At 38.1% G+C, this 25866-nt stretch overlaps 2 protein-coding genes across 3 annotated transcripts; one reads left to right on the forward strand and one right to left on the reverse strand.

The window, feature by feature from the left end:
* The first annotated feature begins 1286 nt into the window (after window positions 1–1286).
* On the forward strand, window positions 1287–16039 carry copa (COPI coat complex subunit alpha). Its single transcript, XM_007234367.4, has 29 exons — window positions 1287–1504; window positions 3485–3598; window positions 3683–3756; window positions 4129–4209; window positions 4321–4397; window positions 4530–4639; window positions 7842–7951; window positions 8324–8423; window positions 8545–8763; window positions 8962–9112; window positions 9196–9262; window positions 9452–9527; window positions 9618–9700; window positions 9856–10081; window positions 10640–10778; window positions 10940–11102; window positions 11269–11415; window positions 11781–11970; window positions 12154–12249; window positions 12400–12488; window positions 12569–12692; window positions 13694–13783; window positions 13864–13970; window positions 14118–14267; window positions 14385–14708; window positions 14845–14955; window positions 15110–15271; window positions 15378–15572; window positions 15711–16039. Exons 1-29 carry the CDS (start codon window positions 1465–1467, stop codon window positions 15768–15770), a joined length of 3675 nt encoding a protein of 1224 aa, XP_007234429.2. The 5' UTR covers window positions 1287–1464; the 3' UTR covers window positions 15771–16039.
* A 1112-nt stretch (window positions 16040–17151) lies between these two features.
* Window positions 17152–21792, reverse strand: apoda.1 (apolipoprotein Da, duplicate 1). Of its 2 annotated transcripts, none has more exons than XM_007234366.4 (5): window positions 21702–21792; window positions 21057–21184; window positions 20522–20643; window positions 20307–20392; window positions 17152–19248 (listed from the first exon to the last, which is right to left on the reverse strand). In XM_007234366.4, exons 2-5 carry the CDS (start codon window positions 21180–21182, stop codon window positions 19013–19015), a joined length of 570 nt encoding a protein of 189 aa, XP_007234428.1. In that variant the 5' UTR covers window positions 21183–21184; window positions 21702–21792; the 3' UTR covers window positions 17152–19012. The 2 variants fall into 2 exon arrangements, with proteins under 2 accessions (XP_007234428.1, XP_049338119.1); XM_049482162.1 differs by having other exon boundaries at window positions 21168–21184; window positions 21702–21783.
* Window positions 21793–25866: the final 4074 nt, after the last annotated feature.

Raw genomic sequence — 25866 nt, forward strand, 5'->3', positions numbered from 1 at the left:
GCCAAGTTAAAATGCGTGTATGCCCTTTTTACTGATAAAGAAAACTAAGTAATTTAATGAAGTGTAAATCTAGTGTAGGCTAAAAACTGAGTAACCTGGGTAACCTCCTTGAAATCAACTTTTGCAACTTGGGATGTCTGGCACCGTGATGTGGTACATGGGGGAAAACTATGCCGAATCAGTGGTTATCTATACAGACGCGTCTAAAATGGATGAAAAGGTTGGTGTAGCCTATGCCATCCCAAGGGTTCAGGCTGTAATGGCGAAAAGAGTGAATGATAACCTGGCAGTGTATACAGGTGAGCTGATTGCAATATGGTTGGCACTACGGTGGGTTGAGGTCAACAAGCCACAGAAGGTGGTGGTTGCATCTGACTCCAGCTCAGCGCTTATGAGCATAAGGAATGGCCAGTCTGATTCGAGGCCAGACCTTATATATGATATAGTGCAGAGAGCAAATAATCTGGCCAAGGCTGGAATCGTTACAGTTTTTCTATGGGTACCGGCGCACATAGGGGTCAGTGGCAACGAGTTGGCTGACAAGCTAGCAAAGGAGGCCTTAAAGAAGGACAGCGTTGAGCTTGAAATGCAATACAGTAAGGCTGAGATCAAAAGTGTAGCCAAGGCCAGGACCTGTGGTAAATGGCAACGCATATGGAATGATGGAGAGACAGGGAGGCAGTACCATGCCATTCAGAATGAAGTGGGGAGGCCTAGAAACACAAACAGAGAGAAGAAGGTTCTCCAGAATGAGGTTTGGTCACAAAGCTCAGAAGTACACTTTATAAGATGAAGAAGGATGTTGATGGGACCTGTGAGTGCAGCGACAGCCAGGAGACTGTAGAACATGTTTTGATTCATTGTCCAAAATACCAGACAGACAGGCAACTACTTATCAGCCAACTACAGAAAGAAAAGGCGTCTTTTAACTTTCAGAGTTTAATGCAGTTGAGCACAGGTCATGTGAGTTTTCCTATAAAAAAAACACATGATTAATTAACAAGAATTAATGGATAAGTCATTTTATCCTTTTATTTTCATTTTTATTTTTATTTTTATTTTGTGTGTGTGTGTGTGTGTTTTGAGGGTTGTCAGCTATTCCTGATCCACACTCCAGTCCAGAGGTGGCGGTAATGCACCAAATACGCTGGTTTGCCAACCGGAATAAAACCACAACAAGAAGAAGAAGAAGAAGGAGGGTTCTTCCGTGTAGTCCCCTCGGTAGGGGACATGTGCTGGATTTGGGACTCGCCCACACTGAGTGTGACGTGGAGGTTCCGCTGCAGCGCTGGAGCTGAGTGTGAGTGAGCGGGTTTGTGTAGACGTGTCAGCTCCGGAAGCGCAGCACCTCCAGCAGCCCGCTGCTGTTGGATCAGACCGGCTACGACACCGGAGCTTTAGCGGCGATTCCATTATTTTACTGGAGTGAACCGACCCTCAGCGAGGCTGCAGAGTCCGTCCGACATGCTGACCAAGTTCGAGACCAAGTCCGCCCGAGTGAAGGGTGAGTTCAGTCAGGACCCGCAGCGGGTAGCTGGCCTAGCATCACACAGGCTAACTGAGAATACCCCGAGCTAAACAGCTAAAGAAAACACCCGTAAACACATGTATCGGGGTAATCACAGGCTTATTAAAGTGCTTTTTTCTGTTTAAATGTTTAAATAGTGTGAAATATCAGGAGTTTAAACTGCATTCACAAACACTGAGGCCTGTGAATCAGGAGGTAGCTGATTAGCATAGCTTTAGCTTAGCACAGGTTAGCTTCACAGTGAGACTCTGTAGCTTATAGTGTTTTTAGAGTTAAAAGGGTTAATAGTTTAAGACAGCTGGTGTAATATTATTTTAAATAGCATACAGTTATAATTTTTAACTAACGTAGGTACGTTTTTTATATTTATGTAAAACGACATTTACTTAAAAAGCATTTATGTTAATTAACTTTAACTTTATTAATTAACTTAATTAACTTCCCCTGCCTAGTTCTAGCATCCTTAAACCTGTAGTTACATAACTAATGTTAAGTATGAGACTTGTCACGGTACAATTAAACAGCTTTAATATATTACCGTTTAATTTATCTATATAATTAAAGTGAAATGGATGTCAGATTTTATACACTTAATAGTGAAGTATGGAACTTTTCAGTTGTCAAATTTGTCAGTTTTTCTTCAGTTTTTGAGCTCTCGAATTTAACTCGAATGACAAATTTAGCATCAAATTCCTGAGTGTGTTTTTCTTCTGTAACATTCAAAATACAGATGCACAACTTGCACCGATTAGACTTTTAATATTAGGTGAGAATTCAGACCGATATTCAATATTATACATATACACAGCAACAGTCAAATCTTTGGGCACACCTCTTCTCATTCAAAGTGTTTTCTTTCTTATTATTTTGTAAATTGTAAATGCAATATTGAAAAGATTAAAGCTGTGCAGGAACATGTGAAATTAAATGTTTTACAAACCAGCCACATTTAGCTTTAAGGACAGATCTGCACACTCTTGGTATTTTAGTCTCAGTGTCTTCATGAAGTAGAGTCACTTTAAATAGTTTTTTAAAGCGTACTGAAGTAGTTCCTATAGGTGCTGAACAATAGTTCAGCTCACTTAGGTTTAGGTCAGGGGATTGTGGAGGACAAACACTTTATTTGTTTGCTATGTACACATAATTTCATATGTGTCCCTTAATTGTTTTAATGTTAATATTAATCTAAAATGTATAAAAGAAATGTTATAAATATATATAAATGAAGAAAAACACTAAATGAGAAGGTGTGTCCAAACTTTTGACTGGTATTGTATATCTGTTGATCCCGAAATATACATTTATAACAGAGAGACTAAACAACCTAGTATAATTTTAGCAACAAATGTAGTATTAATTTTCCTTACATTTCATCTTTTAGCTGTGAATAAAATGAAAGGTGTCTCCATCATTGGTTTCACATTATTTACGTTAACTGGTCCTTACATAGACTGATAACAGCTTTGAATCCTCATTTTGAAATTAATAGATTAAAAAAGGCATAGACCTATTGAAAGTAATAAAAAGAAATACAATTGTAAAATAAATAAAATTGTAAAGTAGCATGGTCAATGTCTACATCAGCAAGTATCAGTTTAAAATATTTACCCGATTCTGATGTCATTGTGCATGCCTAATTTATACAGATATTTTGCTTGAAATTAAAACTGTTGTTGGATCAGAGTGCAACAGAGGCTTTGGGTTGATGGCATTTCCTCTGTACATCACTCCTGTATGTGTTGGTCAGCACAGGAGTCTGTTAGCTGATATATCAGAGCTGTGGTTCCGGCACTTTTGCCCGGAATATTTCAAAAGTACAGTAGCAAAGTACACATATGTAACTACCATTAACCACTGATAAAAAAGACTGTAACATCTAAGGCATAACTGTATTTGCTTCAAATCAAAAACTGGATCTTTCGTTTAAAATAGGTTCACACCCATTGTCTGTTTCAGGGCTGAGTTTCCATCCAAAGCGGCCCTGGATCCTCGCCAGTTTGCACAATGGGGTCATTCAGCTTTGGGACTACCGCATGTGCACCCTCATTGACAAGTTTGACGAACACGATGGTAAGACCAAACTGCCAGTTGTTACTCTCTGAATGTACTGTATCTGTGCCTGCAGTGTGACACCTGTGTGTTTGTGCTGTGCAGGGCCAGTCAGAGGGATTGACTTCCACAAACAGCAGCCTCTGTTTGTTTCCGGCGGGGACGACTACAAAATTAAGGTCTGGAATTTCTGCTTTATGGGTTGCAGTACCGTTTCAGAGTTAATGTCCACTTTATTAGAAACCCCTTTCTTTCACCATCACAAGGTGCTGTCTGGTATTATTTCAGGGTCACTGCAGTGTTAAAATTGTTAAAATGAATGAATGATCAGAGAAGGTCTAACACAGATAAACACAAATCAACTGATGATTTATAGTCTGTAATGAAACAACACCCAGGTGAAACCACAGGCTCTATGTGGTGAACACAGTGTAGTTAAATACATTATACAGTTTGATGCACTCTAGATCAATATCTACATGCAATTGATCTCTCTCTCTCTCTCTCCCTTTCTCTCCTTCTATGTGTGTGTGTCTGTGTGTCTGTCTCAGGTGTGGAATTATAAACTTCGCCGCTGTCTTTTCACCCTGCTGGGTCATCTGGACTACATCCGCACTACCTTCTTCCACCATGTGAGTTGTTCTCTATACTCTGTTTTATATAACAATCATAATCACATTACAGGTTTAATATGTTTTTTGAGCTCCATTCTGAACCTCTGTATTTGTGTTTCTCTGTTTCAGGAGTACCCATGGATCCTGAGTGCCTCAGATGATCAGACCATCCGCATCTGGAACTGGCAATCCAGGACTTGTGTGTGGTGAGTGTGATAGTCTGTCTGAGTGTTTATGCACGGTTTTAACTCCACAATGCAACACATTTTTAAGTACCACATTTTTAAGCCATGCATGCTTTTTTAACAGTGTATAATCTCTCTCTCTTTTTCTTTTAGTGTTCTGACTGGCCATAATCATTATGTGATGTGCGCTCAGTTCCACCCGTCGGAGGACCTAGTGGTGTCGGCCAGTTTGGACCAGACCGTGCGCGTGTGGGATATTTCCGGTAAGGGCTGTGGGACGGGCCAGAGTGTGTTTGGGGAGAGTGGGGGTGGGTTTGGGGTGGACAGAGAGGAGAGAGGTAGTGTTCATCTCCTCCTCTCCTGTGTGTGTACAGGCAAGAATCTCTGTGGGCTTACATAAACTCTTCTCACAGCTACTGCACACCCAAACCTGAACCTGAATACTGAATCACTGCTGTACAGAAAGCAGGAATCACTCTTTTCATTAAACTAAATAAATGTAAAATTATTTTGATATGCTTGTATTGGACATATGCATAGATTCCAAATTATGAACTGCCCCATTTAATCAGTTTAGCCCGATTTGTTTAACCTACAGCAGTTTAGCACTGTCCTTTATAATAAAAGTGCAGATATGGCCTCTTTGAATCTACATAGAGAGTTTATTACTCTGTATAACAATGTTATAGGGAGTGAGGTGATTACAAAGTTGTGCGCAGTGATGAGTGGGTGAAGGTTTGAGTTCAGTTTAGTCCGTGAGAATTGTTTGTCTCTCTGCATGATTTAACAGAGATCTAAGTCATTAATTAATGTCTTTCTTTGCTTCTCTTTTTTCTTGCTGAATATTAATCTACTACTATAACCCAATAACATTCCATACGCACTCACACACTTGAATTTAAAGCATGTGTCTTAAACTTCAGGAACTCCTGACCCTCTGTACTGCCTTCTCTACTCTCAGTGACACACTGAGACGACGTTTCTGACAAACTGTCTTTAAAGCAGTGTTACTGTAGCATGGACTGTAAGACAGGGCCATTATAACAATGCATGAGTTGGGAGAGAAAAAGAGCACTACATTTTTAAAACTGGAAGTGCACTCTTGACTGGTATGCTAATGTGCATGTGTTACTCTTTTAAAGTACGCAAACATGCACAGTAAACATACTTTTTTTGCATTACATAAAAAAGAAGCTTTAGATGCTATGTGCCTAATGTTTAACATGTTGCAAGTTTTTAACCAGATTGTGGTGGTTAAAGCGGTTAAATTACATTTTTCTTTACATATTAACATAATGCATGTTTTGTGTATAATATTAGGGATTGTATGCATTAGCAATTTATTTAGTGACAAATAAAATTTTAAGCCTAAAGTGCAATGTAGTTTATTTTTAAGTGTTACTACTTTGAAGTGTGGACCTTAAAGCAGTGATTAAAACAAAAAATGGAGGCTCTACACTGCCCTCTAGGGAAGTTAGAACGAAAAGTCTAGCCAATCACTTCTCACAAAAGATGCATCAATAGCAAGACTTATAATAAATTATAATTATATATATAAAAAAATCTAATATAATTATATAATAAATTAAATTGTAATTTTAAAATTTTAGGTAGCTTATTTAAGTTAGAAGGGTTAGCAAGATTTAGCTGTTTGAGTTAGAGGTTTTGGCTGGTGTTTAAGATAATAGAAATATAGCAGCAGGTAAATTATAGAAAAATTAAAACTATATTTTAAATAATCTTACTTGTTGTTTTCACAATTGCTGATGTCTGATATGAACTCCAGACTTGTTAGAAGGCAATCTATATCTGTTGTCTGTTTTGATTAATGAATAATTACCAAGAAATTGAATTAAGTACTACACTAAACAATTACTATAAACACAGTGGTACTGAATGCATGACTCACCCCAAGCATAACTCCATATAAACTCATGCATGTCTTAATCCTCTCTCTTTGGTCACCCAGCGCCCCACCAGAGCACATTCTGCCCCTTCACCCATCAGTCCGCCACCCAAATCCATCCTCCCCCTCCCTGCGCTTCAGCTTGGTTCCATTGCCCTTATGGAAACATCCACTCCTGCACTTTGGTTCCTAGTGCAGCTCCGTGTTGTCCTTCCGGGTTTTGTTGGGCTTTTATTCACAGCAGTTCTTTCAGTACTGAGATCATTCTCCACTCACTCCTCCTCTCTACTTCTTTTCTTTTCCACCTCTCTGTTCTCAGGGGACACTCAGAGAAGGGCTACCTTCACCTGGCCACCAGACCCTACTGCATTTTTATGAAGTCATAGTTCATAAAGTTATAAGTTATAAAGTTATAGTCATAAAGTTATAGTCTGTGCGCTTGAGTGGGGGTTCAGTGTTTAGTTCAGGACAGTGGTTTGTTCCTCAGTGCAGCCTGGTATATGGTATATGAATTTTAATGGGTCCTGTGGTAGACTTAGCACTGTTATAGTTAGCTGTTTTTAAATTAGTTAATAGTTTCAGAGATAGATAGTCTTTTAAATTTTTCAGTTAACTGAGTTAGCCTGAGCAGTTTTTCAGTTTACAGATTTGGCTAGCGTTAGCAACTATCATCAGAAATAATACGATCCAGTGACAGGGTGATGGTTGTCTGACAGCGCTACTGTTGATCTGATTATCAGCTGTGCTGCTCTGAGTTTCCTGAAGGGGTTTAGAGTGCTCTCTCTGTTTCTCTTACTTATTATCTTCCCCTGTTTATTGGTCATGTGATTACACTGGTCATGTGATTACCTACTCTTACCCAATCACCAGGACAATCGTTGTGTGGGTTACTGTTACAGGGTTGGGTGATGAACTAAATAATGAACACAGTTAAATGTCCTTATTTGTACAAGTCATACAGTGTTTCCAAAGCTTTATCTAGCTTTAGCTGCTTTTCGTTAGCACTGTTTCCAACTTTAGCCATTTGTAGCTACCTTTTATCTTTTTTCAGTGTTATAATTATGGACACACAAAGGCAGTGTAGGTAGTAGCTAATGTTCAGATAAAAGCTAAATTTGTTTTAGATACAATCTATTTATAAAAATGTAAAAATATTGGCAACATTTGCTATTAAACATGGCTGTGTTATACATATAATACATAAAAAAATACATATAATAATAGTTAATCAAACAAGCTGTTTTTCTGCTAGCGTTCAGCTCTATCACCCAGCACTGGTCATGACTGTTTTGGTGTCAAAATTTGGAGAGATTAGTGGGTTCTGTGGTTCTCTGTACCTGTTTGTGTTTAGTAGCCCAACAAATACTCTGTGTGGATTTAAAATGTGGTTAATTTTTGTGTGAGTGTGAGGGTATATGGTTTGTTATCTTGAACAATTTGGATGTGTGCTATAATGTTCCTTCTCTCTTCCCTCCTCCCTTACTCCCTCCTGCCGCGCGTTCTCCTGTGTATCTCATAAACGGGTCCTGTGTGCGTCGGACTGTAAATGTTCCTTCCAGGTTTGAGGAAGAAGAACCTGTCTCCTGGTGCTGTGGAAACAGAAGTTCGTGGCATTACCGGTGTAGATCTGTTTGGTGCCTCTGATGCTGTTGTCAAACACGTCCTTGAGGTGAGGCTCCCTGTACTAATATAAAACTGTACTGTGCTCATTTATGATAAAATTGCTGCTTACCTTATTAAAAGGGAAAAAAACTATTTGAAAGTAAATAACTGTAAGCAGTTCTCCTCACTTCTACCCACAAAGTAGGTAATTTATTCAAATGAGATATTTTTAAGTGGTCAGATGAGCGATAGGTCAAGTACCTGGTTTTTTTTTTTTTTTTTTTTTTTTTAAACCCCCCTTTAAATCTTACTTTTAAACACATAGTGACTGTCTCAAAAATGTATTAACGTATGCTGTTATAATATCTGGCTGTTTGTACAATTATGTGGGCTGTTTTAATGCCTAATATATAAACAAGAGTTTAACCTTTGTTCTCAGGGTCATGACCGAGGGGTTAACTGGGCAGCATTCCACCCCAGCATGCCCCTCATTGTGTCGGGAGCTGATGATCGGCAGGTGAAGATCTGGAGAATGAATGGTGAGTTTGTGTGTGTTCAAAAAACATGCTGAGAAAGGCAAACGTGTTTTTTTTTTGTTTGTTTGTTTGTTTTTATGTGGTCCTGCTGCTCTTACTCTACCACCATCTCACCTCTCTGCAGAGTCAAAGGCGTGGGAGTTGGACACCTGCAGGGGGCACTACAACAACGTGTCCTGCGCTGTGTTCCACCCTCGGCAGGAGCTGATTCTGTCCAACTCAGAGGATAAGAGCATCCGCGTGTGGGACATGTCCAAAAGGACAGGGGTTCAGACCTTCCGCAGAGACCATGACCGCTTCTGGGTGCTTGGAGCCCACCCCAACCTCAACCTGTTTGCTGCAGGTGAGTGGGACAGGGGTTTTAGGACATTATTGATTGGTTAAGGGATTTGACTCATCTCTGTTGTTTGTTGTAAAGAGATTTAATAGAATGTGAGAAAGTTTACAGCAGTGTATCCCCACCCATTCAGCCCCATCAGTTTAGCCCTGTGTGAGTTAGATGTAAATAGACTCAGAGTGAGTGAGTGTGTGTGTGTTTCAGGTCATGATAGTGGTATGCTGGTGTTTAAGCTGGAGCGAGAGCGTCCTGCGTACGCAGTGTATGGTAATATGCTTTACTACGTGAAAGACCGCTTCCTGCGTCAACTCGACTTCAACAGCAGCAAAGACACTGCCGTCATGCAGCTGCGCAGGTATCATTTTCACTCTCTTTAACACACTCTTTCTCTCTGTTTTAAAAATGTTTCAACAACTCATCGTTTTGTCTCTCCCCCAGTGGTTCTAAGTTTCCCGTGTTCAGTATGTCCTACAACCCTGCGGAGAATGCTGTGCTTCTGTGCACTGTGAGTACTAAAAACACACTGATTTTCATTAAAGCCGTTACTGCCGCATTTGCCCGTGTTCTTCGTCACACCTGAGCAATGACACTCATGTGGCTAACAAGTTAACTGAAGCTCATATTCCTAAATTAATTTGAAATAGCTGTGTAAACGATGTGTAAAAAATGTGTTTTTGTCTTGTCTCGTCTACAGAGAGCCACCAACCTGGAGAACAGCACATACGACCTGTACTCAATCCCACGAGAGAGCGACTCCCAGAATCCTGATGGTGAGAATATTCTGTTTGCTTCACTGCTCTTAATTTTACTTTATGCACATTACTGGTTTGTTTATACTGTATTTCTGTTTGTCTCTGTAGCTCCAGAGGGAAAGCGATCCTCAGGGCTGACCGCCGTGTGGGTGGCAAGGAATCGCTTTGCTGTTCTGGACCGCATGCACTCGGTAAGACTGTTTTATAGCAGTTGTATCATTTACAATTAATGATTGTCATTGGATATTTGTGTGTAGATTATATTTACTGAATAGCCTGAGGCTGAAAGATTTAAAATCATCTGAGACTTTATCATGACTCTATGTCTATGCTCTGTTTTCTTCAGCTGCTGATCAAGAACCTGAAGAATGAGATTGTAAAGAAGGTGCAGGTTCCAAGCTGTGAGGAGATTTTCTACGCTGGGACAGGTTCTCTGCTGCTGCGTGATGCTGATGGAGTCACTTTGTTTGACGTCCAGCAGAAACGCTCCCTGGCCACTGTGAAAATTGCCAAGGTCAAATACGTGGTGTGGAGTGCAGACACCAGCCACGTAGCCCTGCTGGCCAAACATGGTAATGCAGCAACAGCCTATTTTACATGATTTAAATGTTTGCAAGTTTCTTTTCTGCCACAGCAAAGGAATAAAGCTATTTAAAGCATGTTTTACATTTAAGTTGTGACCAAAATAATGTTTATAATTTCTAATCACAGTGCCATCAGAATTTAGCTTTAGGACATAGAACAATCATTATTGTTTTTTTTTTTCCCATAATTACAGTTTTAAGTGAATATGTATATCTTTCTACAGTAATAACTAAGTTTCTGCCTGAATTCACACCGAAATGTTGAGCTATACGAAAACAAACAAAAAGTAATCATAACATCATGTATGGAATGGGCTGTGAAGTTTGACTTCAGTCTTCCTGTCCAAAGACACACAGTGTAAATTGTATGTATGAATTGACATACTTAACCATCAAACACATTGATTGATTGTCAAACAGTTTTTCTATTTCTTTTATTTCTCTCTTTTTATATATATTTATATTATACTGATGGTTATTGTTGTAGGAATGATAATGTAAAGTCAATGGCGGTATTTGATTAACTCAGACTTGTTTGTTCGACAGCCATCATGATCTGTAACAGGAAGCTGGAAAGTCTGTGTAACATTCATGAGAACATCCGCGTGAAGAGCGGCGCTTGGGACGAGAGTGGAGTGTTCATCTACACCACCTCCAACCACATCAAATATGCCCTCACCTCCGGGTAATAAGCCACAAACACATTCCTTTAGAAATTCTGTTAATGCATTTGACCTACAGCAGTTTATCTCCACCCATTTAGTCTTCTGCAGTTTAGCAGTCATTCGGCTTTTTGTTAATATAATCATTTTGCTGAGGTTGAATTAGTTGTTTTTTTTCTTACAGTGATCACGGTATAATCCGCACACTGGATTTGCCCATCTATGTGACCCGTGTAAGGGGGAACAGTGTGTACTGTCTGGACCGTGAGTGCAGACCTCGAGTGCTTAACATCGACCCCACGGAGTATCGCTTTAAACTCGCTCTCGTCAACCGCAAGTATGAAGAGGTCAGTAATGCCTGCTTAAGTGTACTTTGTTTAGAGTTTCTTTTGTTAAAGTTTTTGTTCTTTTTATACATCAGCCCAAGCTGCCTAAACATCTCTTTAAACACCCCAAATCTGCACTCTGTTACTTTGATTAATTGTACCCACTCTGTATACTGTGTTTCCTCAGGTGCTGCACATGGTGCGTAACGCTAAGCTGGTGGGACAGTCCATTATTGCCTACCTTCAGAAAAAGGGCTACCCAGAGGTTGCGCTACACTTCGTAAAGGACGAGAAAACACGCTTCAGTCTGGCTCTGGAGTGTGGAAACATTGAGGTGAGCAGTTTTGACCCTTCCTACTTATAATGTCTAAATGACTTAGCAGACTGTATTTAAAAAAACAAACCCACTAATGTGGCGGTAATGTAATGAAACTGGTTTGAGGTTTAATGGGAACATGAGCTGAAGTGTATATCCTGGTAAAATAGATCCAGCAGTTTCACTGCAGGAGGGCTGGGTTAGACTCATTTGTGAACAGAAGACAAAACCTATTGATGAATACATAAATTATGTATTCCAAATAAATGTTTTCCACTAATGTACCACAAAAGACGTGCAGGTGGGAATGACACTAGGCGGTAAAATAAATATTTTTTTGAGGGGTAATAGAGCTTGAACTGAATTTTTCCTTTGTTTTGAAGGTGGCGCTGGAAGCAGCAAAGGCCCTAGATGAGCGGAGCTGCTGGGAGCGCCTAGGCGAGGCTGCTCTACTGCAGGGTCACCACCAGGTGGTGGAGATGTGCTATCAAAGAACCAAAAACTTTGACAAACTCACTTTCCTCTATTTGATCACTGGCAACCTGGCCAAACTAAGGAAGATGATGAAGATTGGTGAGTGGTTTTTTTTCTATTGCAATAGAATAAGGATTTAAAGGCAAGTATGTCATAGAAGTTGCTTAATGATTATTGTTATTACATATGGGGAAAATACTATTTCTACCAGTTACACACTTCCTGCCTGCTACTTTAACCTGTTTGTAGTTTAACCTGCTCGTTTGTGTCTGTGTATTGTAGCTGAGATCAGGAAGGATATGAGTGGTCATTATCAGGGTGCTCTGTATCTGGGAGATGTCAGCGAGAGAGTTCGTATCCTCAAAAACTGTGGGCAGAGTAAGTACACATAAACAATTACACGCTCTAAACATTGTCACCTAATGCCACAATTCCATAAACTGACCCATATGAATCAGTAAATCACTAAAATGTGTAATCTGACTAAAAGCAGCTCAAATGTTTACATGGTCTTGTGTGTGTGTTTAGAGTCTTTGGCCTATTTGACTGCTGCAACTCATGGCATGGATGAAGAGGCTGAAGCCCTGAAGGAGACCTTTGACCTGGAGAAGGAGATGGTAAGAGCTAATTTTACAGACACACTGACAAACACCTTTTTCTGTACAGAAAATTAACAGTGGTGTGTGTTGTGTTCTAGATTCCAGAGGTGGACCCTAATGCCCAGCTGCTGCAACCTCCTCCCCCCATTAATCCACTGGACACTAACTGGCCCCTGCTCACAGTTTCAAAGGGTTTCTTTGAGGGAGCCATCGCTGCCAAGGGTGAGGAACTGAGCAGTATCTGCTGTAAATTGTTTAGTATTTAATTTGTTTAGTAACCATGATGCGTTGTTCAGAATCTACTATACATAATACATAATTCAGCTATGAAGGTTTGCTTCCAAGTGTGTAAAACTGAGCAGTATTGTTAGTATCGACTTTTTTTTGGTAATTATATCTGTATTGAATTTTACAAACATTACAGTTGTATCAGAACAGATTTAAAATCTCTTGCCACATCAATATCAGAGGGGGGTTAACATAGTACTTGAACTTAAATAAATGGGGAAAAAAAGAGAAAAAATAAATAAGTAAATAATAGGGAAAAATAAAATATAAGACAGCTGTGATACAAAAGGAAAAATCACAGGTTGTCCAGTGTTTTCCAGACTGAGGACCAGATTTTACAGAATGTTTGTGTCTGTTATGGATTTCAGAAAGGTGATAACTCAGGCCAGAATTTCTCCACAGAATATCTGTCCAGTCCTGGGCCTTGCCAGAAGGCGTAGACTGAATCGCCTCCCCAAACTCCTTCTCAAAAAACGGTGGCAGCTTTAAAAATCTGATCAGGATAAGCTTCAATATTTACCCTGCTCTTGGACCGTGCTGAGTAGAGATTTTAATAGAAATCTCGATAAGTTTAATTGATTAAATGTGGGTTCTATGTAATGTCACCATTGTCTGCTCTAATTGCTTTTATGGATTTCACGTTCTGGTCTACCTTTAGTTTAGATAAGCAACTATATTGCCGTTCCAAATGACGACTCAGCCTCCAGAGCACAACATCTCTTAGTATCGACTCTACCTTACTTCATCCACTATGAATAATTCAGTGTCTTTATTTAGTATCCAATTAGATTTATTTAGTGTTAAAAGGAATTCAGCGGTAAAACCTAGTTATGAAAATAACCTAATGAAACCTGAATTGAGTTTTTGCTACGGTCAGCCTGACACCTGAAGTAAACTTGTATTTGATTATAAAGATCCTTTGCTGTTGTTTTCAGGGAGAGCTGGTCAAATGGCGGCTGATCTGGACATGGATGCACCTGGAGGAGAAGGTTGGGGAGAGGATGCTGAACTACACCTGGATGAAGGTCAGTTCTCTCTCTTTGGTCAGTCAGTTTTGTTTTTTGCTGGTTCATATTCATTTAATCAAGTTTGTCTGCTTGTGTAGACGGCTTTATGGACGCTCAGGATGGTCTAGGGGATGATGTAGGTGTAGGGAAGGAGGAAGGCGGAGGCTGGGAGGTGGAGGAGGACCTGGACCTGCCCCCAGAACTGGTATACTGATCTGTTTGCATTTTACATACTTTATTTTTATTTAAACAACCCACAAAGCTGCATTTGTGTAGCCTTTCCAAAGGTTTAGGCACCCCTGATCAAACTACAATAAAATCACAGAATTACAATTGCTCTCTTGATCTATAGGACGTACCTGCTGGTGCAGGAGGAGGAGCTGAAGGAGAAGGTTTCTTTGTTCCACCTACCAAAGGTGTTAGTCCCACCCAGATGTGGTGTAATAACTCCCAGCTGCCCGTCGATCACATGCTTGCTGGGTCCTTCGAAACTGCCATGCGGGTAAGGAGCTCAGCAGTTTTTGAATACTTCAGTTACTAATTATTAATAAGTAATAGTGTTATTATTCAGACATGACTGGTTACTCTCTGTACTACTGTCTCTTTCCGTCTTCTGTAGTTACTGCATGATCAGGTTGGAGTGGTCCAATTTGGGCCATATAAACAGCTGTTCCTACAGACCTTCTCCCGCGGTCGGACGTGTTATCTGGGTCTGCCGTCACTCCCCTGCCTGCAAGGTAACCCCCAGAGAAACTGGAAGGACTGTGGGCTGAAGGGTGGACTGCCTGCGGTGGGCCTGCGCCTTGCTGACCTCATTGCCCGTCTGCAGCAGTGCTACCAGCTGACCACAGCTGGGCGCTTTGAGGAGGCTGTGGAGCGCTTCAGGGTCATTCTGCTGTCCGTTCCTCTGCTGGTGGTGGACAACAAACAGGAAATCGCAGAGGTGTGTAATTTAACAAAAAGATGATGACTTACAATACATTGTTAGTCATGAAGACTGACATGTAATGACCACATTATGTACTAAAAAAAAAAAAAGTTGTGGGTAAATTATTGTCATGATTTATGTTGTATTTCAGGCTCAGCAGTTGATCACTATTTGCAAAGAGTATATTGTGGGTCTCACCATGGAAACGGAGCGCAAGAAACTACCTAAAGACACACTAGATCAGCAAAAGAGGCTGTGTGAGGTACTACACACTGACATGTCTATGCACTGATGCCAGTGCTTGGACCCTGCTGATTGCTGTGTGCCACTGTTTTTCCACTGATTTAGATAAAATTTAAATTGTATTATAACATTTCTTTAATTCTGTGTGTGTTTGTGTGTGTGTGTGTGTATAGATGGCAGCGTACTTCACCCACTGTAACCTGCAGCCGGTGCACATGGTGCTGGTGTTGCGAACAGCGCTTAATCTCTTCTTCAAACTGCGAAACTTCAAAACAGCAGCAGGTTTCGCACGACGCCTCCTTGAGCTCGGACCCAAACCTGAGGTTGCACAGCAGGTACGCATGTCTGTCTCTCGCTGTTAATGTGTACTTCTGTCTTCATCTTTGCCTCTCTCTCTCTCTGCCTTTGTGTCTTTGCTGAAGGACATCTCTTCTGTTTCAGACACGTAAGATTCTGGCTGCGTGCGAGAAGACCCTGACGGACGCCCACCAGCTTAACTATGACCCCCATAACCCCTTTGATCTTTGTGCTGCATCCTTTACCCCGCTGTACCGTGGACGTCCTGTGGAGAAGTGTCCGCTCTCTGGTGCCTGCTACTGCCCAACGTACAAAGGCCAGGTCTGCCGGGTCACACAGGTCAGTCACTGTCCTTAACTGTAGTTCTCTATACATTAGTATAGTTGGAGTACAGACAGTATAGACATTACCTTACTAGCCCCAATGCTATTTGCTGGAGTATACATTTTTAAAACATTTTATTTATCTGTCTCCTAGGTGACCGAGATCGGTAAGGACGTAATTGGTCTGCGTATAAGTCCTCTGCAGTTCCGCTGAGAGCAGAGGATGAACAGTTTCACACAAACACACACATTCTTCTTGTATTCTCCCGCTGCAGATGACAGAGAGGTGGAATAGAGTGACCTGCTCTTTTTCTTGGTGTAGCTGTTCTTTCAGTCCATCAGTCTGTGTATTTCTGTGCTGTCAGAGCTTAGCTTGAGTCCCAGATGCTCTGAGACCCTCACTCTTAATATACTCTTAATTATATGTTTCATATTGTAATCTGTTTATCTCTTCAAATAATGGAATAAAAGTTCTACAATGAGGATTTTGCTCTTTTATCTCCAGATTGTTCATTTTAGACTTTTTTTTAAGCTAAATAAAAGTCTGTATGTATGTTATTGAACAGCCAATAGCCTTGAAAGTTTTCAAAGCTACCCCAGTTCATATATGGAAACCAAGCTGGTAAAAATATTCCATCAATTTATTTCCATCAAGTTATGTTTTTAATATTTTGAATTGAACAGAACTGATCAACCAAATATTACGATTAAAAATATAATAAATTCATACAATTGTAAAACTTTATAACTGCAGATAAATGCATACCTTTTTAAGCATTTTTGTATCTACTATTTAGCATTTTTGTATGTTTAAAATATTGTTTAAAAGGGGGTTTGAAGGTATCCTGCGGTTATTTTGTAGTGATTCTGAGCCCTGTCCTGCAGTCTTCAGAAAAAAACACGATAGCACTGTACAGTATTGTAATATAGAGACAGTCTGCTTTTCACACACACACACACACACACACACACACGGTTCACATGATTCTGGTCACTGCATTGTTATTTACAGTGAAGGATGAAATCCCATGCTTTCAATTTTGTAAATGAGCTGCTAATCAGATTTAGAAACTGGTTCTGTGCCTGTGTTAACAGATCACAGATCGTAAATATAGAACATGAACATTAAAGCGAGACCCAGATTCTACAGGCTTTTTTTCCTAGGCCATGAAGAATTTCTCTGAACATGTGTATCTCTTAAAAAATATTTGAGGTGCTCTTTATTAAAGGCAATTAAATGTTATTACCATGGAAATCTAAAAATATACAAGGGATTCTCTTATTAGTGGTTCATTTTAAATAACCATTTTTAGCACTGAAGAATAGTTGTGGATCAAAAACCCAAAAAAAAGCCAAAAATGATTTGAAATTGCTTGATGGTTGCTCTGGTATTTCATGTGCTTGCAAAGTTGTTCCTGGTGTGTTAGCATTTTGCCAAAATTGACAAAAAAATCAACTTTGAAGTTTTTGCCTGAGAAAACAGCTCTTTTACATGCGTGTGTATAGTAGTGATGTATTTAAAACAGTTTTCTGTTACATAGTGTTCAAGGAAGTGGGAAAATAGTTGAGCTAGAGATGCACTAACACAGTATTGCTATATTCTCCATCAGCGTTCTTTTTATTTGTCCTATTTAAACCTCAATAAAGAAAAAAAAACAATCTGATAATGTAACTACATTAGCACTGCTTGAATAGTGTGGATAGAAATACAAGGTAAAAGTATCCCTCAGAAATGTCCAGTTGTACAGGACTTCTGCAATTCTGAAAACGCATTCAGAAGAAAACATTACATGAGAATAAACCAAAAAAACATTTTAAAACTCTTAAATCCTTCATTATTTAATGTTGCCTCCTCAGAATTAAAGTAGCCAGCATTTATATTTATTTTATTAATATTAATAGTAGTTTTGTAGTCTTTACTGTCTATTGCATTTAGTTTTTTAAAGTAAGTATAAAAAAGAAGAGAATACCCACTCAGGACCTGTTCAGGGTTAGTCGGGCCACCAGAGTGCGCTCCTGAGTAAAGTCCGAAATTAATTTATATGGGGCAACTGAGCAAATTCATGGTTTATAAATGTTTGATTTGTAAGCTGAAACTTGTTCTAATTTCCTCAATAAAGCTCTGTCTGTATCTCCAGCACCAGAGGCCGGCTGCACCAGTTGTAAGTAAGTTTAAACATAGGCTAGTTGTAACGTGTTTACTAAATAATAACGCTAATAATATATCACCCATATACTATATAGTACCCCATATATTTCTTAAGGCCGTGATAATTATTGAAATATTGAACAACCGCATTTCCATGGCAGCATGTTGATTGCCATGTTATAAATTCGTTTTTAGCATGTGAGAGCCAATCGGTAACTCCCAGCATTAGTTTTTACGAGGTAAGACACGACTTACGGACTGGTGGTAGAACAGATTTAGTAAAGGGATGGTTTGAATCTAACTAGTAGTACCTAAGGACTTATAGAGACTGTATACACAAACTTAAAACCTAAACAATGAGCTTATTCAAAGTTGGTGTAACCCAGCAAATCTCCCCAGCCACTCAGCATACAGTGGCAGTGTTTATGTTGTTTACATTTTATTACATTCTGTTCCAAAATAAAAGATGGCCAAGTAGTTTGTAACCATTTTTTTGCCAATTAGCTCCATTTCCCCACATCCATTTTAAACTCACTTGTGGACTCCATCTAGTTGTTTCCAGTCAGAGAGCTACATTAGCCTCGTAGCTCTAGTGCTGCTTGTTGGGGTATAGACCTCAATTAATTGATAGTTCCAGTTTTTATACGTAAGACAAATGTGTGAGCTATACACTTCATTTACGTGTTAGTTAACTGCTTTAGCCTCATTGCTACAGGGCTAATTTTTCCATTACTTGTTGACAAGGTTAGTCTCTTAACTACTGTACTGTTTTTTTTTTTATTTATATATATTTTTTTTTTTAACAAAGGTGTCCAAAGTATTTGTGATTCCTAACCTGACACCTCTGATAATTTTTTTTTGCTAGAATAGTCTGTTCCAGTGCCAATTTGTGGGGTATACTCTTCCTTCACCTGTTACTAGCTTCATTAGCCTCATATTTATAGTGCTAATTGTTACCTATGTTAGCCTTATATCTCCAGTGCAAATTGATATAGTTTAAGCATCCGTTAGTTGTTTGCTAGAATATCCTTATAGCTCCAGTGCTTATTGGGGATGTTTCCATTACCTTTTGACAATGTAAGTCTTGTGTATATACAGTGCTAATTAGTGCTAATTAGAGTTTTAACATCCATTATCTGTACACAGGCAAGCAGTTCCAGTGTTAGCTAATTGGTGGGGTATAGGTTGACATCCAGTCTTGTCTGGTTGATCAGATTTGTTGAATAGGAGGGGAAACCTGGAGGACTTGATATTAATAAACATTTTGCGGCATGTAGGTATACATATAGTCCCGTTCAGCTCAGGTCTCAGAGGTGTTTGTCACAGCCCTGCTGTCTGCTGGAGATCATGCGGCTAATGTCGATGTTGTTCTTAGCGAACACCTCCTTGCCGTGGTTGATGGTGGCTGCAGGCAGAGTGCGACCTCGGGCCAGGATCCAGGCAAAGTCCACGTGGAAGAGCCTCAGGACGTCGGTGCAGGAGTACACCAGGGCAAAGTTGGCGTAGTCCGTGGAGAGGATCCAGTATGGTGTGTACGGCAGGACTGCACAAACACACATGCAGTTTTTAACAGACATTTACCAGCTCAAAATGCAAATACACTCTAAATATCTTTATATACAAACAACTCTCCAAAGGCCAAATGGTGAACCTTTTTAAAAAGTATCATGAAGTATAGAAACAGAAATGTAATAAGAATGCTCAGGAAGATATGGTAATAAATTACAATTTTGCTGCTCCAAACCTGACTAGTGCACCCCTAGTGTTTAGAAATAACTCAAATTAAGATTTAACAGAGATTTGTTCCTCTGTTACGTAGCTGTGGGTGGCCCCATCTTCTAATGTGCTGTTTTCAAACATTTCAAACAAGAGGGGGGAAACTCATGATATTGAAGGCCCAGATAACATGCCCATGTGGGACCTGTATGGTTTTACCCAATTAGGAACCAGAATGCTTTGTCAATGTGTCCTGTGTGGGCCTCACATATGGATGTGAGGGATGAGCTTAATAAGGGCACTTGATGGGAGTAGGAATAGTTTAAACGTGGGATCAGTCTGGGTTGTACACTGCACATGGGGCGTAGATGGGACCCATGTCAGATTAAGGTGGGCTGTAACAGTGGGAAGCCCAACTTGGTCTATGTAACTGCACAACATGCCAACTTGGAACCCACCTAGCCCATCTTCAACCCATGTGAGAAACATTTTGAGGGAAAAACTAGTTTGGAATCTGCATGATTCTTTGGTTTATAACAGGGAGTTGCTAGGCTAATGTTGCTAACAAAAACCAAATTCATTTCAAATTATGACCCAGTTTTCTTCTTTTTCAATACTTATTTACTGTAAATGCTTGGCTACATTAAATATATGGGTCATGTTTAATGTACTTTTAAAGAGAACAAAGGCTAATTGATTGAATAATTGAGTGATATCACACTCTGCACTTTGGTAAACGTAGTTTAGTCTGACTGCTATCAATAATGCTTCAAATTGTCATAATTCCATTACGCCTCTAATGAGATTAGACACATGTGACAGAAAGAGTTCAGAAATAGGCCACATTTCTGACCTCGTGTAAAACTCATGAGAGTAGTTCCTCACCGTATGAAAAGCTGATGCCTAGTTTGGCCGGGTTCTTCTGGTCTTCCACCACAGCAGTGCCCTCAATAGTCCTCAGTTCACCTTTTCTATACAAAACAAAAGGAAAGGTATGTTATAAAGAACAACAGAGGCTGAATTTGACCTCTTAGTTCCTCCTATTCAAGATGGAATGAACATTTTAACAAGAAGCCACAAAATAAAAAGCAAAAACTTACAGGATTTCTGAGCTCACGACTCGAGCGGTTCCGTCAAATTGCAATGTGAAATTCGTCTCAATGCATCTTCCCTTTTCAAACTGCGCTGGAAGTTTAGCAATCTCAAACCACCGTCCCATAAACTGTAAACAGAAATTACTTATAAAAAATTAAATTCATAGTGGTTCCAGAATAACGCAGAATATACTAAATAATTAAGAGTGGTTAGTAAATAAGTGTAGACAGTAAATACTAATGGTAACTAAGATTGGATATTGAATAGTGGATGCTGAATATGGCATAAAAGACATCAATTTATTGTGGATTCTGAATTCATAGTGGATGTTGAATAAGATCAATTAATTAATAATAAAATCTAAAAAGTAACGGTAGGATACTGGACACAGAACAGGAGGAGAGTAAATACAGCCCAATAGACAATGTATCTACGCAAAATATAGTAAATGCTGAACAATTCATTGTGGATACTAAATAATGTTAATATAGTTAATATCCAGTAATTTGTAGTGCATACTGATCAACAGGTGAACTATACCAGTTTGAAGTTAAAGGCAGACTGGGTGGCAGGTTCGGGACATGGACCCCAGTGGGGTACCTGGGCCTTTATCTGGGGAAGCAGGAGGGGCAAAAGAAGTAGCAAACACACCTGCATTTTCTTCATACCTGAAATATTCACATGACCAGATCATTTGTTAGTTTTTATTTATATGTTTGATGTAAATTATTGCATGGTGTGCTGTGAATTCTGACAGATTTTTTTTAATCCTATAAAATATTTTTCTTAAAGAATGAACTACTCATGAACTGTTAACAAAATACTAAACAATTTGTTCATTTTTGTTTGTTCAGGATAAGAAATACATAATGTATATTTTTTCAGTCAAGTTTTCCTGATGAGGAAAAAGTTACATTAAATTTATACTGATATAAATTTATACACTAAACATTTCAGTGAAGTTAAGCAACAGCAAATAAATGCCATTTTTAATCTCAGTCAACAGTTTCATATAAATTATCAATAAAATATTAAAATAGCAGGCGGTTCGGTCTGTCAGTTTATAACCATTGATAATATAACACTTCTCTAGCAGAGTTGAACACAGCTGAGCAGATTAAGGTGTTGAGAGTTTGTACAGGTGTGTTTGTGTGTGATGAGTAAAGATGGGTTATAGCTGCTTACCTGTAGACGAGGGTTTAGGACGGAAGGTTTCGGATGGTGTGAGTTGATCTCCTCCTGTGATCGCTCTGCAGTCCAGAGTGGGACGTCCTGAACGAGAAGCTTTGTCCAGACTGAGCTTATTCCTGACATGAAGTAAGAAATTACACTAATCACAGTCACGGGAAGAGTCCGGAACAAACACAGCAAACCAAACAGCAACCAGACTACAACACACACACACACACACCTGTACACTGATTATTTGTGTTTATGCTTGTGTTTATACAGTTTCTGGCTGGGTTGCCATAAAACAATTGAAAGTTCAACAATTTTCCAAAATGTTCAGCATAATTAAACAGATAGAACAAAAGTAATTCAGAAAGGTTTTGGTGTAAAACACTGTGTTCTAGATATTCCAATCTTGATGTATGATGTATGATACATCATTACGATGGTGGAGGGACACCATTTTAGGATAATCCCATAAAAATGTGTATTGTGTATTTTTGCAGAATTTTCCCCTCAGTTATTTTTAACAAAAGCATAGACAAACTGGAAAAAGGGGTAATTGGGTCTAAATTGGATCTAAATTCAAAGTTTTAATTCTTAAATAATCTAAACTTACTGACACAATCCTGACCCTGATGCTCTGTGCTACACAGTTTTTAAAATGCTTAATTTATTCAGTTAGATTTTGTTCCCTTTCAAAGGAAGACCCAGAAACTTCAGCAGGTAATCTCTGGTAACCTCACTCAGCCGTGGCACTCATCCATGCAGCGCCCTGCAACCAGAGTGATTTGCATAACCACCATTTTCCTCACGTTTATAGATAAGGTTTACACACGTGTGTGTGTGTGTGTGTGTCAGGGGAACAGAATGTGGTAGTAACACCTGTGTGTGTACAGGTGAGACTGAAATAGCACAGATGTGTTGGACCACAAGGCCCAGAGGCCTGACCTTTCCCCTTTCATCACACTGTCAGACACCAGAGAACAGTTATGAAACAAAATGGAGCAGATTCTTAGTTCTGACCAATGTATTGACTAATAAAACAGTACTAATTCTGCAAAAAACAGTACTGATTCTCTAATAAACGGCACTGATTCTCTAATAAACAGTACTGATTCTCTAATAAACAGTACTGATTCTCTAATAAACAATACTGATTCTCTAATAAACAGTACTGATTCTCTAATAAACAGTACTGATTCTCTAATAAACAATACTGATTCTCTAATACACAGTACTGATTCTCTAATAAACAGCACTGATTCTCTAATACACAATACTGATTCTCTAATAAACAGTACTGATTCTCTAATACAAAATACTGATTCTCTAATAAACAGTACTGATTCTCTAATACACAGTACTGATTCTCTAATAAACAGTACTGATTCTCTAACACACAATACTGATTCTCTAATAAACAGTACTGATTCTCTAATACACAGTACTGATTCTCTAATAAACAATACTGATTCTCTAATAAACAGTACTGATTCTCTAATAAACAGTACTGATTCTCTAATAAACAATACTGATTCTCTAATAAACAGTACTGATTCTCTAATAAACAGTACTGATTCTCTAATAAACAGTACTGATTCTCTAATAAACAATACTGATTCTCTAATAAACAGTACTGATTCTCTAATAAACAATACTGATTCTCTAATAAACAGTACTGATTCTCTAATAAACAATACTGATTCTCTAATAAACAGTACTGATTCTCTAATAAACAGTACTGATTCTCTAATACACAATACTGATTCTCTAATAAACAGTACTGATTCTCTAATACACAGTACTGATTCTCTAATAAACAGCACTGATTCTCTAATAAACAGTACTGATTCTCTAATACACAGTACTGATTCTCTAATAAACAGTACTGATTCTCTAATAAACAGTACTGATTCTCTAACAAACAGTACTGATTCTCTAATAAACAATACTGATTCTCTAATAAACAGTACTGATTCTCTAATAAACAATACTGATTCTCTAATAAACAGTACTGATTCTCTAATAAACAGTACTGATTCTCTAACAAACAGTACTGATTCTCTAATAAACAATACTGATTCTCTAATAAACAGTACTGATTCTCTAATAAACAATACTGATTCTCTAATAAACAGTACTGATTCTCTAATAAACAGTACTGATTCTCTAATAAACAGTACTGATTCTCTAATAAACAGTACTGATTCTCTAATAAACAGTACTGATTCTCTAATAAACAGTACTGATTCTCTAATAAACAGCACTGATTCTCTAATAAACAGTACTGATTCTCTAATAAACAATACTGATTCTCTAATAAACAGTACTGATTCTCTAATAAACAATACTGATTCTCTAATAAACAGTACTGATTCTCTAATAAACAGTACTGATTCTCTAATACACAATACTGATTCTCTAATAAACAGTACTGATTCTCTAATACACAGTACTGATTCTCTAATAAACAGCACTGATTCTCTAATAAACAGTACTGATTCTCTAATACACAGTACTGATTCTCTAATAAACAGTACTGATTCTCTAATAAACAGTACTGATTCTCTAACAAACAGTACTGATTCTCTAATAAACAATACTGATTCTCTAATAAACAGTACTGATTCTCTAATAAACAATACTGATTCTCTAATAAACAGTACTGATTCTCTAATAAACAGTACTGATTCTCTAACAAACAGTACTGATTCTCTAATAAACAATACTGATTCTCTAATAAACAGTACTGATTCTCTAATAAACAGTACTGATTCTCTAATAAACAGTACTGATTCTCTAAAAACAGCACTGATTCTCTAATAAACAGTACTGATTCTCTAATAAACAGTACTGATTCTCTAATAAACAGTACTGATTCTCTAATAAACAGTACTGATTCTCTAAAAACAGCACTGATTCTCTAATAAACAGTACTGATTCTCTAATAAACAATACTGATTCTCTAATAAACAGTACTGATTCTCTAATACACAGTACTGATTCTCTAATAAACAGTACTGATTCTCTAATAAACAGTACTGATTCTCTAATACACAATACTGATTCTCTAATAAACAGTACTGATTCTCTAATACACAATACTGATTCTCTAATAAACAGTACTGATTCTCTAATAAACAGTACTGATTCTCTAATAAACAGTACTGATTCTCTAATACACAATACTGATTCTCTAATAAACAGTACTGATTCTCTAATAAACAGTACTGATTCTCTAATAAACAATACTGATTCTCTAATAAACAGTACTGATTCTCTAATAAACAGTATTGATTCTCTAAAAACAGCACTGATTCTCTAATAAACAGTACTGATTCTCTAATAAACAATACTGATTCTCTAATAAACAATACTGATTCTCTAATAAACAGTACTGATTCTCTAATAAACAGTACTGATTCTCTAATAAACAGTATTGATTCTCTAAAAACAGCACTGATTCTCTAATAAACAGTACTGATTCTCTAATAAACAGTACTGATTCTCTAAAAACAGCACTGATTCTCTAATAAACAGTACTGATTCTCTAATAAACAGTACTGATTCTCTAAAAACAGCACTGATTCTCTAATAAACAGTACTGATTCTCTAATAAACAGTACTGATTCTCTAATAAACAGTACTGATTCTCTAATAAACAGTACTGATTCTCTAATACACAATACTGATTCTCTAATAAACAGTACTGATTCTCTAATAAACAGCACTGATTCTCTAATAAACAGTACTGATTCTCTAATAAACAGTACTGATTCTCTAATAAACAGTACTGATTCTCTAAAAACAGCACTGATTCTCTAATAAACAGCACTGATTCTCTAATAAACAGCACTGATTCTCTAATAAACAACATTAGTTCTCAAATAAACAGTACTGATACTGTAATAAACAATTAACTGACTTTGTAAAAATGGTATTGACAGTAATAGTTATGATTTTGTAACAAACAGTTTAAACAGTCAAAGGGTTTAATGAACAAGCTTATAAGTTTTTTGGTGTAATAGTAAATCAGTTTTACTGTAATGAATAATGTGATAATCATGGCTGGTTATGTAATAAACTGCTGATTCTGCAGTAAACTGTGTGACCCGTGTTGATAAATTTAGTTGAGGCTATCGTTCACGTGTTGATAAGCCTTGATATTATGAAACTA

This window comes from Astyanax mexicanus, chromosome 8 (genome assembly GCF_023375975.1).
Source record: "Astyanax mexicanus isolate ESR-SI-001 chromosome 8, AstMex3_surface, whole genome shotgun sequence".
NCBI classification, from domain to species: Eukaryota; Metazoa; Chordata; class Actinopteri; order Characiformes; family Acestrorhamphidae; genus Astyanax; species Astyanax mexicanus.

Bases quoted from the DNA above. Each gene is read 5' to 3' on its own strand.
- copa (XM_007234367.4), top strand. From the start codon at position 1,465: ATGCTGACCAAGTTCGAGACCAAGTCCGCCCGAGTGAAGG. The intron at 10,779-10,939 runs GTAATAAGCCAC...TTTTTCTTACAG, and splicing joins AAATATGCCCTCACCTCCGG to TGATCACGGTATAATCCGCA. The intron at 15,573-15,710 runs GTCAGTCACTGT...TCTGTCTCCTAG, and splicing joins AGGTCTGCCGGGTCACACAG to GTGACCGAGATCGGTAAGGA.
- apoda.1 (XM_007234366.4), bottom strand. From the start codon at position 21,182: ATGAAGAAAATGCAGGTGTGTTTGCTACTTCTTTTGCCCCTCCTGCTT. The intron at 20,393-20,521 runs GTAAGTTTTTGC...TGTTTTGTATAG, and splicing joins GTCGTGAGCTCAGAAATCCT to AAAAGGTGAACTGAGGACTA. The intron at 19,249-20,306 runs GTGAGGAACTAC...GTGTTTGTGCAG, and splicing joins AGGCATCAGCTTTTCATACG to TCCTGCCGTACACACCATAC.